This window comes from Lytechinus variegatus, chromosome 4 (assembly GCF_018143015.1).
Source record: "Lytechinus variegatus isolate NC3 chromosome 4, Lvar_3.0, whole genome shotgun sequence".
In the NCBI taxonomy this organism is placed as follows: Eukaryota; Metazoa; Echinodermata; class Echinoidea; order Temnopleuroida; family Toxopneustidae; genus Lytechinus; species Lytechinus variegatus.
In genome coordinates this window covers 52,551,278-52,566,895 of record NC_054743.1, presented here as the reverse complement: position 1 = coordinate 52,566,895, position 15,618 = coordinate 52,551,278, and the positions used below count along the sequence as shown (strand labels likewise).

General features: G+C 36.3%; 2 protein-coding genes across 2 annotated transcripts; one reads left to right on the top strand and one right to left on the bottom strand.

Moving 5' to 3' along the window:
• Nucleotides 1–2,483, top strand: LOC121414306 (P2X purinoceptor 7-like). Its single transcript, XM_041607438.1, has 2 exons — nt 1–1,064; nt 1,598–2,483. Exons 1-2 carry the CDS (start codon nt 670–672, stop codon nt 1,791–1,793), a joined length of 591 nt encoding a protein of 196 aa, XP_041463372.1. The 5' UTR covers nt 1–669; the 3' UTR covers nt 1,794–2,483.
• A 2,572-nt stretch (nt 2,484–5,055) lies between these two features.
• Nucleotides 5,056–15,137, bottom strand: LOC121414305. The gene is made up of 5 exons (XM_041607437.1): nt 14,457–15,137; nt 12,053–12,160; nt 11,381–11,467; nt 10,327–10,395; nt 5,056–9,857 (listed from the first exon to the last, which is right to left on the bottom strand). The coding sequence occupies exons 1-5, from the start codon at nt 14,817–14,819 to the stop codon at nt 7,860–7,862; spliced, it is 2,625 nt and encodes an 874-aa protein (XP_041463371.1). The 5' UTR covers nt 14,820–15,137; the 3' UTR covers nt 5,056–7,859.
• Between the last annotated feature and the right edge of the window lie 481 nt (nt 15,138–15,618).

Sequence of the window (15,618 nt, the reverse complement as noted above, 5' to 3'; positions counted from 1 at the left end):
AACATTAAAGGAAACCAAACCCCAGAGGTCAACTTTGTCTCTTGATAAAGATAATTATATATGTTGCTCAATAAGATTAACAATTACCCTGAAAACTAACCCAGAAAGCAGAAAAAGACAATAATATGATGCTATCTTGGCACCCACTGAGCATCGCCATATTTCAAAGCCCCGACCAAATTCGTGACGTATGTGACGAAGTAGGAAATTTTCGATCGTGATTGGTCAATATCTTTCTGTCACACGTTTGTTATAAATACAAAACAAAAAAATATTTTTTTCCAATTTATAGGTTGAATATGTGATAAATAAAATATGATAACTCAATTATATATTTTTTTGTATTTTAATTTGAATCCAAATTATAATTGTGATCCATAAAAATTAACCGTACTAAAAAATATTAATGAACAGGTCGCTTGCAAAGTTTGCCGATATACCGTACGTACACTAGACAACTAATCGCCCCGGCACTGTCGGGTGGCCATGCAACAAGCGTCCGCTGCGCTCGCTGCATATATATACGTACGTAGGATCGAGCAGCTGGCCGTTGGCGTTACTATATTATTGCAGTGCTATCAGTAGTAATACTTTCGTAAATATTCGCTTAATCGTTGTTGAGTACAGTAGGCATATCTCGAAATAGATATTGTTTGGTTGAACTCTGTAATGGACACGATGGAAGGGGAAGGTGTAAAACCTTACTCTTTTGAACCTAAATACACGGCAGAAGAAATTCTGGAGAGGCGACGCCGACGGCTAAGTCAAAGTGCCAGTGCACCACCATCCCCACCGGCTCCGGATCCAGAGGGTGATCGACTTGACAATAACGACTGGTGTTTTTGTGGTGAATGCACACCAATGGAAACTGTATTGCAATCTCGATGTTGCGTGGAGCTTGCGAACTGTCGAACACATTTAAATGAAAGTATACCGTGCATTACAGCCCACCCGGACTTCATGAAAGTTTGCCTTGAAAAGGCGGTCCTGCGAACTGCACTGGTTGCTCGTCTTGATACTAGAGGGCTTGATGTCAGAAACATACCGGCTGAGCTTGAAAATGAGTAGGTCTAACTGTTCACTTCTCTCAATCTTTTTTTCAACATTGAACATGTACCACGATTATATGGATGAAGGTCTATCGACTGGTAGAATCCTGACATCGAGGCACATTGTGTTCTTTTAATATCATACCGGTATCTTGAAATAATTGGAAATGCTATCTGCATTGTTAGAAACAATGTGTGTGTATTTGTTGCTTTTTTCTAAAGGAAAAGTGCAAGGAAATAAAATATTGAAATGTGGAATCAATCAGAGTTTGTGTTGCAGTTAACGCTAAAATACATGTAGGAGGTAAATTACATGCAATTGTAATTTTTAAATTTTGAATGTAAATCAGTACATGTTCACTATCAACCAAGGATATTCCCATACATGATAATGTTATGATTTTAGTTGCATTTTTTTCTTTGGTTGCAACAAATAAAAATTTCGTCTGCTTTCGGCTTCAAGTATTAAGCTGTACATGTAGATGTAGGCTGACCTCTTATTTATTGAAATGTCTGTTTCTTTTACCACCCCCCCCCCCCATCTACAGGTCGTATAGGTATTGTGGCTACAGAATGTTCACGTACTGGATACATGGTGTTCTAGGGCGACATGTGCGGAGAGTTATTCCTGCTTGCTCTGTCCAACGGATTAGAGATACTTTCCCTGCAGCTGATGGACGATATGTGGAATTTCGGTTTGTGCAGGATGAAGTTGAAGTAGTGCCAGAAGAATATGAAATATAAACATTATTGCGTCTACATGTATGAACCAAAAAAACTTATTTAGAATTGTGTATCATAGACTCAAACAAATTAAAAAGTCTTGCATGTTATTTTGCTTGTCACATACTGTATACATGTACATTGTTTATTTTTCCTTGATATCCCATCCAAGCCCTTCCTCCGAGACTAGCCTAAATGTATGTCAGTAGGTATTTGAATTATGGTTAAGTCCTCCAAGACTGCATGTCGCTACATCCATTCTACATGTAGATTTCAATCTTTATTTACCATGTTATAGTGTTCATGTATGTATTTGTTTAGCATTTGATCCCCTTTTTCTTATCCAGTTTGAATATCACAATTGAGTGTAATGAACAAAGAGTGACATGTTTGTCAACCTCATGATCTCTTGATGAATGTGTACTACCTCAACATAAATTCTACTGAATATGTGAATGGTGAGCTTATAACTCCCCCCATAAAGAAAACAAAATTGACTTTTCTTTCAGTGTTCTTGTTAAATTTGAAAGCACATGTATGTACATGTAGTACATATGCTTAGTGAAATAATTCAAAATTTTAGCTTTTACTGGTACATTGAAACTCCAAAACAGTTAGGTATAGATTACAACCATGCAAGGGGGCAGTTTCTATATCATGCTTTTCACACTACAAAATCCCCAGGAAATTTGAGGGGCTACGGGGGGGGGGACCTTAGCACCACCAATTTCCCTGTGTTCAGCGTAGCCCTCTTCAGTTTCACAACACGTTTTACCAAAGTGGGCTTGCACGGTAAATAGTACGGTAAATCTGGCCCTGCCAAAAAGCAGGGTTTGCTGGCTTATTTTGCGGTGCTAAGAAATGCAGTGTGAAACCGAACAGGGCTAAGCATTAGCCAATCACAGAGATGAGCTTTGTGCTAGTCAGGGGTTTTACAGTGTGAAACGTGATAAAAATCCTCAACCTGGCTGAGCAAATAGTATGGGGTTAAGAAAGTGTGAAACGAAAAAGGGTCTGATTGAAATACACATTTGTTACATTTTAAAAAAAATTATGTTTTCATTTCATGAAAAACGTTTCACATTTTTCATTGATTTTCTGACTTCCCCATACATGTACATGTAATTCCTTGAGTTTTTTAATATATATATATATACATGTATATATACATGTAATTAGGCCTACTTTTCGGAAACTTGTAATGTACATTGCAAGGTGTACACATATGATATGCAATGTAATAATTCAGAAGGAATATTCAGTTAATATCCATTGGCAGGCTAAACACTGAATGGTTTTATGTGTAGTATTTTTCTCTGGAAAAGCATTTCGTGTGCATCGGGACAATCTGTTTCAAGAAAGTTTCATCAATCTTAGTTGGGTCTATTTAATCCCCATGTCTGTTCCTTGAATTTCTATGGAGGTACATGTAAGCAGGTCAAAGGAGTAAAGAAATAAAACTATGCATGCAATATTCCATATTGATATGTTGGCTAACCTGCCAGCCCTGTATATTGTATTGCCATGCATCGTTCACATGTTATTTCTCTATCTTTTGCTTAAAGGGATACTCAAGGCTGGAGCTCGAAATAAATACAGTAAAATTCACCGAAGCAAAATGGTGAAAATTTCCTCAAAATCAATTGACAAATAACAAAGTTATTGAATTTCAAAGTTTAGCAATATTTTTTGAAATTTGATTTCATATATTAAAATACAAAAAAAAATAAGTTGGGATATGACATCAGCTTGCTCATTGCATATTCACGAGGACCTGTATAAAACTGTTTCACCGAAATAATGTAAAGCTTTAAAGTGTCATACACGTAACTTTCTTATTCCTTGTCAGATTTTGATGAAATTTTTAGTGATTTGTTTGATTTTACTTTATCTGTTCCAATCATATCTCAAGCCAGGAGTACTCCTTACATTGCACTTTGAACATAAATTTATCATTTGCTCATATTGATACTTTATTGATCATAATTGCACAGCATTACAGGTGATGTTCTGTTTGCATAATTTTCATGTTGGAATTGCATTTGTTATTCTTTTGTAAGCCATAAGTGTTCTTTTATAATAAACATCTTGAGTTGCGAATTATATCAAATTTTCCCCTTAGACCATATTTTTTGAAGTTGTATGTTTTTTATTGTAGTTTTTATCAAATTTATTAATACATACATGTAGATCAAAGAGTAATTTAAACTGAGAGGATGGTGGAGATTGCATGTATGGAGGAAAGATTAGCATGTACAAGTAGATGTACATTGTAGATGAACAAGAGAGACTGAGGACGATAAGAGGGGAGAGTGAAAGGGAGGAAAAGAAACAATGTGAGCATTGGCGTACCTTCAGAAACTTTGTCCGAAGGGGCAAACATCTTCTGAGAAGCAAAAAGTAAAGATTCTTCCCCTTACAATTTCAAACAGTTTTAAGGTGGAAACTGTCCTTCCCAAGGTGTGTGGATGTGAGCAAAATGTTTCAATTTATCATTTGATATTTGAAGACTGAAGAAACATCTTGGGTTGGGTAAAAAAATTTGAGAAACATACCAATGCAGGTTTGCTGAAAAGCAATGAATAATGAAAACTGCAGTTTTGGAGTCAATTCTGTCAGATCTTTATAAAGTCCATACAATTTTTGTGTTCACAGAAAATCTTGTCTCAAAATTTTGTATTTCATGCCCAGGTAATTATTATAGGAGAGTGGAGGAATGACAAGTGATGTCACATACAAAAAAATATACTTAAATGCTCAGTCTGATTTTCTTCAGTTTAAACTTGACATTGATGTGCTTCTAAAATAATCAAATACTGTAATTGTAACTAGATGAATGGTGTTTTAAGTCCAAAAGATGAAGTGCTTCAACCAAAACTCTTCACACTTTACTCTTTTCCCTCCGTTCTCTTCCTCTTTTCCCTCCGTTCTCTTCCTCTTTTCCCTCCGTTCTCTTCTTTTCCCTCCGTTCTCTTCCTCTCTCTGATTCCCATCTCTTTCGTCTTACACATGTGCTATCTTATTCTTGTTCGTCTATCTCTGCATACGTTCCACTTCTATACTCCCACTATCTTCTCTTGTGCTTTATTTTTTTCTCTTCTGTCCTCAAAAGTACCCTTTTCCAGATCTACCCCTTTCTCTTTCACACTTCCTCCTCCTTATCTCTCCTGTAACAGACTTACATGTACAAATGTACCATACTTCCCCACTCATGTACATGTATCTCATTTCTTTTTTAACAAAACAACCCCCCCCCTCCAAAAAATAAAAAATAAAAATGAAATTTATTAATCCAACATAAGTTTATTTAGATTAAATAAACACTAATGGAGGGCATATCATAGTGAAATACATGTAAAGGATGACATAATAACTTTACTCAACACTAAAAAAACCCCGACATGAACAATGATTAATCAAAATCCATATCGCAATTCATGTAAATATTAGCTCATTACTATGTACATGTATGTAACTCCTTAAACCAGTGTTTGTACAAACAAGAAGTAGAACAAAGTGCTTAAGTAAATATGAAATGCTATCCACACATGGTCATGCTTTCGTTTGAACCATTGAGAAAAGAATAAGTACAGTGCACATGTAGGAACAGTGATTTTCTGTTTAAAAAAATTGTCTTTTCCGTTTTTGAAAACATGTAATTCCGTTTCAAACTTGGTAGAAAATGGAAATTCCATTTTGTCATAGAATATGTACACAGCAAAAATGTTCAATCCGTTTTGCAAAAGTAAAATTGATTGGATTTTCACATGAAAAGTGTGGAAATAAAACAGATTTTCCGTTTTGATTTACCAGTATAGTAAACGCAAAATCACTGTCCCTAACTGTGTGAACCAGAGAAGATATATCTTCTGACGAGACAAAACATTGGTTATACACATGAACATCTACTGGAAATCATTTTGGCCCCCCTTGTATATTTTCATAAGATTTGAATTTTAGGAAGTCTACATGTAAATATAGCAAATAATTACATGTACCAGTAACTTTCACAATTTTTAACAGTACAATAATGACACAATATACAATGTGTTAAAAATCATACATGAATGAGACAAAGAATTATGTTTATGTAATTGAGGCCAACAATTAATTTATATAGAATTGTGAGCTTAGAACTTTTGATGAAGAAAATAGGAAAATTTACATATTTCAACAGAATTCTGAAGAAAAACAAACACATGGATGAAGTGCTAAATCAAATGTCTTAAGCTTGAATGCAATATCTCAAAATTTGTCACCATTTAATTTTACAAATTACGTTCCACTCTGATGTTTTTCAGCCAGATGTTATGAATGGAAATTACTAATAAAATTTAGTACATGCACATGTATCATTAATTTACTGTATTTGAAGTATAAAAAAATATATCCCTTCGCTCAGTCCTGCTAATGTCAGGGCAATACTATTATATCAGAGTTCTTATCTCAAACACTATTAAGGCTAACAAGACCTACATGTAACATTGATGGAAATGAGGTATAACACACCAACTGTTATACTAGGAGATGTGAAATAAATGAATTTGAATTTGAACTGGGAAATTCGATGCAGTCTCATACTGTAAATGCACAAGTACTATCAATGCTCTTACATTTCAGTTCTCACTGAAAATGCCAATTCTCAAATACACGTACACATACTTGTGTAAAAATTCATGCACAACCAGCTACAAATAGGATAGTGCAGAATATCCAGGTGGGTCTTTTTCTTTTTTCACATACATCCATTTCCTTTCTTTATGTGGAGATAGTTCAAGGGTTCATGCTAAATGTTAACAAGTTTACAGCCCTGCAATCACACTGATGGGTAATACATTGCACAGAAATAATACTTCAAAAACATCAATGAAAAAAATACGGAAATACTACATATATATAGGCCTACATATATACAATATTTCTTCTGTTTACACTTTTAAAGAATATGGGTAGTGCAGTCAACCATATACTGTCTATTAAAAATCACACAAAACAGTTTGAGACTGACTAGAAACTGTTTCTACTTCTTGCAAATTTTGGCATGGAAATTTTAACATAAAATTTCATTGATTGTCTGTACCACAAGATGTAAATCCTGAAATATAATATCTGTTTCCATGCTTCAGACTTTCAAGCTCATAACTTTACTTTCCATGTATTTGATTAGAGAGTTATGTAATGGGTCAAACGCAAATATATATGCAGAAATTTGTCATCTCTAATGCTCCTAGAGACTCTCAACTTTGTGAGTTCAAGTCCCTTTATAAGGACTACATGTAAACTAATTCTGAAAGATATTCTTCCAACCTTCCACTTTCTTGCTTTTCCATTTCACCTCTACATTTTCTTAGTCTGTTGCTGACTAACCCAAATGATGACACAAATTATCATCATACCTCAAACTAATCATGCCATAGTTTTAAAATTTGCTCACCATGTCTAAGGTCGATGATGTTTTTTGTTCACTGGTAACCCAATTCTGTGATTTTCCATACAACCATGGAAACCTCATCAAAAACATTCTGGTTCTTCAGAGTGAATTCTCTATACTTTGGTAATTTTAAAATTCTGTCAATAGATCGAAAATTTGTTTCATCAGGTCCTCACATATCTGTCATTTTGTTAAAAAATCAATGGTACACTTTTGCGAACAAAGTAACATGGACATACTGGCAACTCATGACACAAATTATCATCATACCTCAAACTAATCATGCCATACATGTAGTTTTAAAATTGCTCACCATGTCTAATGTCAATGTTTTTATCACTGGTAAATAGATGGTTTCCACCATTGAAAAAAAAGTATAACTGTTAAAAAAAAGAAACAAGCAAAATTTTTCAAAGTGACTAATAACTTGAAATAAAACAAAATTTGTAGCCATTCTCACTCTACTAAGGTCTCAAACAACATTACAACTAAACACCCCTACCCTTCCGGACATTGTCAACCAACTGAGATTTCATGAATTTCATGTTCAAAATGTCTCTTGAATAACATGCCAGAAAATGTAGATCTTCACTCCTAATATTGTCGCTTGTACATGTAGCATCTCTACCGATCCGTGGAGACTTTGATCCATTCTTTTATTTGGCAAATCGAGAGGTGAAATGAGCGAGCAGATCTTCTTGTGGTGGTCTTGGGACAGGGGCTATGTTTTGAGGAAGGTGTGGTATTTTAGCAGGTTGAACTTCGAAGTTGCCACTCTTCATCTGCAGACAACCCACTAAGATGTCCCACAAGTAGGTGTATTCCTTATCCTCTGGAACCTTCCGTACGATCCAAGTTCTCGTTGCTTTGGAGTAGGCATACTTGTACCGGAGAGCACCCTTCTGGCCGGACCCTTTTCTTGGCTTTTTTATTGTTGCTTGTTTCCTACCAGTGTTGAAGTTGTGGTCTAGTACCGCCAACTGGGTGCGAGCTAGCATGGCGGGATAGAAGAAATGCTGTCTCTTTGGACAATACTTCAGGTAGAGGCTATGGAACACTTCCAATTCCCCAGTGTGACAACATTTTGATAGCTGCTTTATGTCTTTTACTAGCCTTTTGTCAAAAAGGACTGACTTGAGAGATTCATGTGATTTTGACCCAGGTGTCAACCACTTTGTCTCCTCTTCATCTTCGACAGACAGTTCCTCATGAGCGCACTTGTGGAACTTATCACCTGAAATCCAAGAATGTACATCGCATACATGATGGGTCATGGACTGGAACATCTCCACCAACATAACTGGGTCTTCCTCACAGTTTTGTGTTGACCACCAAAGATGGTTTGACGTTGCTCTGATCCAAGGCCCAAGATCTTCGCAGTCCTTCAGCTTTGCCTTGGCCAATAACCTCTTCAGGAATGATTTCCCAAGATGCCAAACATCGAATTGATGGTCGATCCATGGAAAGTCATCCTTCATCATTTTGCGAATGCCCACATGCCTGTCTGTAGCAAACACCGCGACATCAATCCCATTCTCTAGTAAGTTATCCATAACTCTCCTGCATCCAATTTTCTCCATTCCAACGGAGCTTGTTGCTTCTTTCACTGAAACCAAGGCCATCCCCAGAATCTTGTTGGTTTTCATGTTCATCATTGTATATGTACAAAATTTGGCACTATAGCCAGGTGAATCACACCTTCCATCACCAATTACCGTCACTGGCTCCCCTCTAGCTTGTTGCTGTTGTTCTTCTATCTCTTGTTCATAATACGTATTGATGACTGGCTGTAGTATGTTGCTCTGGGTTTCATTGTGCGTTTTTTGTGAAATGTACTGGATATTAAAGAGCTCCCAGAAAAATGACACTTTTTCATAGGAGCTGCCACTCAAGAGAAGAGCTGCTGAAAATAGGATATTTCCAACAGGTTGACGTCCGATAGTAGGTTGAGACACCCACTTGGTAACAATATTACCACAGATACAGATAACATCTACCTTCAGCATTGTCCCCACACATTGCTTCTTCAACTCTGCAATGTATCCAGTAGCACAAGCATTGCAATGCATACTATACAGAAGGGTGTTCAGCTGAGACTCAAATACAACAAATTTTCTATCCTTGCAGAACCTAAGCTCATCTGGCTCATCATCATCGGAGTCAGATGAAGAACTCTCTTCGGATGATGGTTCATAAGATGAATCACTGGAGTTCTTCTTACTTTCAAAATCAGATGAGACAGGACTGGCTGGTGAATCTGCTGTATCCATTGGCTCTGTTGGAGTTGCTGGAATGACTGTTGTATCTTCTGTTTGATCAGTTACTTCTTGCAGATGAGACGTTGCTGATCTGGGTTCAGATGGAGTAGGGGAGTGACTTGTCAAAGGGAGATGTGCAGATACATGTTGAAATTCTGGTTCTTCTTCTGGAGTTGACGGATGGCTATGCTCTTGAGCTGCAAAAGGCTGTGATACAGCTGAGAATGAGATGACTGGTTTCAGGAGTTGGGTGTTTCCACACGAGTACTTGTGCTCATCAGTGACATATGAGAAGTCTTCTGGACATTGTGTAAAGTTGTCTTGTGTCATCTTTACACCCGAGTGGAATGTTTGGCAGCTTACATGTACATGAACTTTAACCAGATCTCCTTTATCCTAAGAAAAATACAGATAAATAAAAAATAAACATGAACATTATTTAATGGAAAACATGCATAAAGCTGATAACAACAATGTTTAATTTAAAATGAAGATTCAAGGTGGACTCCAGGCTGAAAGTAACATCTTGATAAACTACAAGTAAAATACTAAGAATTTCATCAAATTATTATAAAAATTAATCATAAACTTGTCACATTTCAAAATCCAGCAATATTTCATAATATGAGGTATATGCATGCCTTCATGAGCATGTAATACATGTAGCTAGTGTTGTCAAATCCCTACTTTCCTTTCATCTCTCCATACATGTAAAAGATATTATGAATCTTGTAATTGAACATTTATGTGGAAGAGATATGATACTTTGATCCCAACTTCAAGTTTATGCATGAAATGTATCTTTTCTCTAGGAATGGCAATTCTGACAAACTTTATTTTTTTTACAGTAAATAATATCACTTACATCATCTGAAGAAATCTTCTTTCGTTTCCGCCGCCGCCTTGACTTGGAACGTTTTTCATGGCTTCTTGCCTGAAAAAAAAGACAACCTAATTAAAATTTGAAATATAAAGTTGACTGTTGAGGAGCAAAAACTAATCAACTAGAACTTACTCTATGCAATTGCTGTTTACATCCCCCCCCCTTTTGCCCAGGAAATGAAGGATCTTCTCAGCCAATCCCAAACCCAAGATCTCAGCAATAGATCACATCAGAAATGAAGTAATAGACAGGCTGCATAGCTAGATTTCACCAATCCTACTTCATACTTAGTAATCCTAAAAATTTATACATGAAATTAGACTTTGCTGTAAAATGACTGAATTAAGCTCATGAAGTGTAATCTGTTGTTTGTTCTGGGATTATCAAATATATTTATTTTTTATAGAAAAATGTAATCAAAGTATTTTCTTAATTCTTGTGTACAGTACATGTATTTCTCTGCCTTTTTAAACATTTTTTTGGAATGGAAATATTTGATAATAATTTTCTGATCATAACATGAAAAAATAAGCAAAACTAATGATTTGATGAGAGACAGAATCTGCATTCAATTTGAGCAATTTTGGGTGTGACATACATGTGCATGTGCACTTGAATAATGTGAATATCATATCTATAACTCTATCATATATACTTGGCCTCAAAGCTGTGTGCAGCTTGAAACATGTAAAGGGGAACTCAACCTTGGTCATAAAATAATACAGAATGGTGAAACTTAGGACATGATATTTGTCTGCAACTTTCAATTACATAAATTTAAGAAGTAAGAGCTGAAATGGCTAATTTAAATAAGAATAAACTATTACAAGACAGAGAGAGCCCAAGATGCAAAGTTTGAATTCTTAGGAATTAAAAACACAGGAATTCAAGAGGCTAAGAATTATCCAATGACCAATATTCTTCTATATATGGGAATGTTACATATAGATGATACTCAGGAATAATTCACATTGCTGACCCTTTACCAAAGCTTTAGATAGGCTTTAAAATGTGGTGTTACATATATATTACTTACTTGTAGATGTACATCTGAAGCAGTGGGATCATGTACATCTGAGATGGAATCAGGTTCCTCATGAAAGGCAAGATTGGTGTCAAGCACCTAAATTGAATAGAACAAGCAAATTTACAAATGCTAGTATGTTTATGAACATGGTGACATAGATTTTATAGATGCAGGGGAATGTTCGACTAGGCTTTATGGTTGCTATAATTGTGTAAATATCTACTTTGCATATTTCGCAAAATATGCAACTGTGAGTGACCCCACCCCCCCCCCCCACACCTGGCCTCAATAACCCAAATTCACCACAGTGGTTTTCAAAACCATCTGTTAAACCCATGTTTTATGGGGATTTCCTGTATGAATTATTTTACATTTACCACATATTAAAAAATCTCCAATACTGATATGCACTCATGTCACCTTGCACTAATTGATGCCTGTTGCCCTGGTTGAGCACGGTATCTAATACATGAGTCTCTTTTTTTAATTTATGAATCCACTGTTCAAAATTATGAAAGCATGAATAAAATACTGGTAATTTGAAGAGTATAATTCATGTCGGCTTTCAAATCCACTTTGGTGAATTCTGGCCACTGAGTTGCAGTCTCAAATGTACTGCTATTCGGTTCCCAAAGAAAAGAACATCCATCCCAAGAGTTGCATCGAAATTTGATTTCTTACCTCGGGATATTTGGACACTGAAGAAGATGCCTTGAAACTTGATGAAGTTGAACTGCTGCTTGGAACTGATTCCTCCAATACAGGTTCTTCCAGAACTGACTGCAGGTACTAGGGATAAAAATTATTATGATTAATTGAGTGCATCCAATACATGTATGCCTTAAGAATTTCAAATTAATATCAGGGAAAAAAATAATAATTTATTTTCCTGGGCTTTTTTTGAGCTCACTAGCCCAAATATCCTAATTTGTGTTAAAGTTTACATTGGACCCTATATGAATTTCAGGGGCTCCATTTTAGTTTTCCAGGGCTCTTTAGGGCATTTCGGGGGAAAAATCGCCCCGAGCCCCCGTGTATTTTTTCCCTGATTAATATACATGTAAACAGTGCAAAATTTCAACACCTTGTGAATAAATACAAATAATGTTAGTCCACTGGCCAGTATGAAATCTCTACCAGAGAGGCAAGAGTGTTAATTCAATAAGAGAATGAAGCAACGGCAAAAACAGGTACATGTATCGTTCATGTACTACTTGTACATGTAAATAAATGTATTTCAAGAATCCAGGAAAAAAAAAGAGGAATGTATTGCAAGATACAGTCTACAAATTCAGTAGCGAGTAGCGACCATACATGTAAATGTCATTGATACACCAGATTCCTAAACTACATGTATGGTATCAAGAGAAAATAAATGGGCTATTCCAAGCAAATGTGGGCATTTTCTAAAATCTTAAATGTATATTGGCTGTATCGTATAAAGTGGAGGGAGGGGGTAAGGGCAATTGCCACTAGCTTAAGGTAAATCTTAAGAGTAAATGTGCCAAAAATCTCATAAAAATTTGAAAGAAATGTATAATTTTCTTGGAAAAACGTCTGCTAGTCATTTTCAGATTGAAAAAAATTTGTGCCCCATGTCTGCTCACCCATTCACTTTACACACAATTCCTGGATTTTGATCAGAAAGGCTGCATTTTGAGGTCGTCACATGAACTACCCAAAGTTCATTTTCCCACCATTTTGACTTGGATTTTCAAAATATCTGTCGACGTAATTCATGTGTAAAGTTTGTGGTCATTACATATCTTCTTTTACTAGAATCGCACAGATACTTGTGTGCGCAGACAAGGGGGACCTTATAACCATGGTTTATGCATGTACATGTAGACCTTATTTCATTCGCGTGCTTCACTTTACAGCATATTTTGCCAAAACAGCGCATTTAATTGGATTTTTCTTTGTGTACACGATGATATAAGCGTAATTATGTACAAAAATATGCACGGACCCACTTATCCAATGACATGTACAAGATACGGTAAGCGGACTTGGCTAGAACTACGCACCAACCATTTTATTGCACATGAAATTTCAATGGCAAATGCGCACTGGATGATCGCAATGTGACCGCAGTGTGACAAACGATTCCGATTTTCTACAGAGGCTTCAATAAATTGTAAAATTGTTTAATGATAGGAACATATTTTAGAAAATGAGGCACGGGAAAACACTATTTTTGCATGACATACATGTATCGAGTGCGTAGCTTTAGGACCCCTTCCAAATCGGGAGGCGATTTTGAGGTGTTCGGAAAGACGAACAGGATTTTAATTTCAGTGAGTTTTTGTGATATTTTGTTCTTGGGTAATGATCTTTACGACTTTAGAATCTAGATTTACCGGTCTAAAAATATGGTCAAATATTCAAATTGACATTTATTTTATAATTTGTTAACAAAAAAGTGCGTAGCTTTAGGTCCCCCATCATACAATTGAAAAATAGGGGCCATGAATAGATCAACATGTACATGTACATCTATCTTTCAAAATTTTCAAACTCAAACGGCAAAAAAAAAAAAAACAGCTTACGGCAGGCTGCGCTTTATGCCCCAGCAGCTAGCAGTAGAGTCGTATACTCAGTTGTTGCGTGTCCGGACAGGTCGTGTGTCCGGACGATCAATTTTAGAAAGTCATTGACATTTGGTCTTTTGGAAAAATTTACAAGGCCAAATTGACAAGGGAAGTTTTTAGTACAAAAAAGTCAAAATGTCAGGAAATATTATAGAGAACAAAATAGAAGATGATTGAAACTATTGAATTCGTATTTTTAGATCTAGTGTAATCCAAAGACAAAAAAAGAAGGCTTCAAAAATATAAAGTGTCCGGACACCCGACCCCCATCCTAGGGCTAGCTGCTGGGTCACTCACCGCACTCCTCACGGCCAGTGCAGGCTGCAGCCGGTATTGCATGCATGCCGATTCGGAACGTGCAGCAAGTAGACGGCGCGAACGAGGCCGTGGGTGGGAGAGTTCGGGCCCAACAAACCTGCATGTGCTGGTAAGAGCGAGATTTGACCAGGCAGATCATCGTACGATAAAAATAAAATTTTGTCAATTCTACATACCCTTTTCGCTGTCACTTTGGCCTCCCTGTCTTCTGACAGTCTTCTTCGTTTAGGCAAAGGCCTATAATCGAAAACTGAGGGTATGGCACCATCTTTCAGCCTCTTCTTTTCCTTGGTTCCCATCAACTTTGCTTGGAGGTCCTCCACAAAATCGCTCTCCACGAAGTGCTCGCTGCACACCACATTGCTCCTGTTAAACTTGTAGGTTTTGACGTCAAATTTCTCAACTTTGAGTGCAGCAATCCATTTTCTACATTCCTCTGGCCTTTTAAGAGGATCTGGAATAGCATGGAAGCTTACTCCATGCTTTTTACACCCAGTATTTGTTGAATTATTGCAACCGAAAGCTTGACAGTAGACCATATTTGCACCCGATCAAAACAAAACAACGCGTTGTATACATGAATTAAATCCGCGCGCGGTTTGCCAGCATATCGCATCGATATGCTCGATCTTCGCCTACTACGTCACAACTCGGCAGGGGGTCCGCCTCAAAATTTACAAAATGGCCGCGCCCAACGGCAGCAGACGACGTTAGGATATTATAAATTACTGCTTCGAAAAAGCTGTCTACAGAGTGATCTAGAAGGGCTAATTTGGTGATCAATGCATCAAATGAAAGAGTACTTTGCGGCGAGTAAACTGATTAAGTAAATATGTATGGGGTTCGGTTTCCTTTAAGAAAAAAGTAAATAGAATCAGATGAGAACTTTATTGCAACAAACAAGTTTTCATTAATTAAAATTGCATAAAAGGTGTATTTATATCTATTATGTTACCAGAGTAATCTGAAGATTCTGACACAAAGTTATCACTATCAGTCTACGCTGTCAATATTGAAACTATGAGGTCATAATTATTAAAACAATAGATTGATTTGTCTCTGAAGCCTTTAATTAGTTTGTGCTTTTCTTTTTGAAATTTATGCAGCTTCTAAATTTTATTCAAGGTTTAACCCACAACTGTATTTTATTTCTCCTCATTTCCTATACATCAGACAGTCACAATTTCAATCATGTTAATTTCATGTTTTACATCAATTAATTATACTAATTAGCTTAATTAGGTACCCTTTAAACTTAAAAGTTCAAATTTGACCCACTTATGATTGAAGAATAAGCTAGTGAGCCCCAAAACTATTACATATTTAGGTACTGTGATG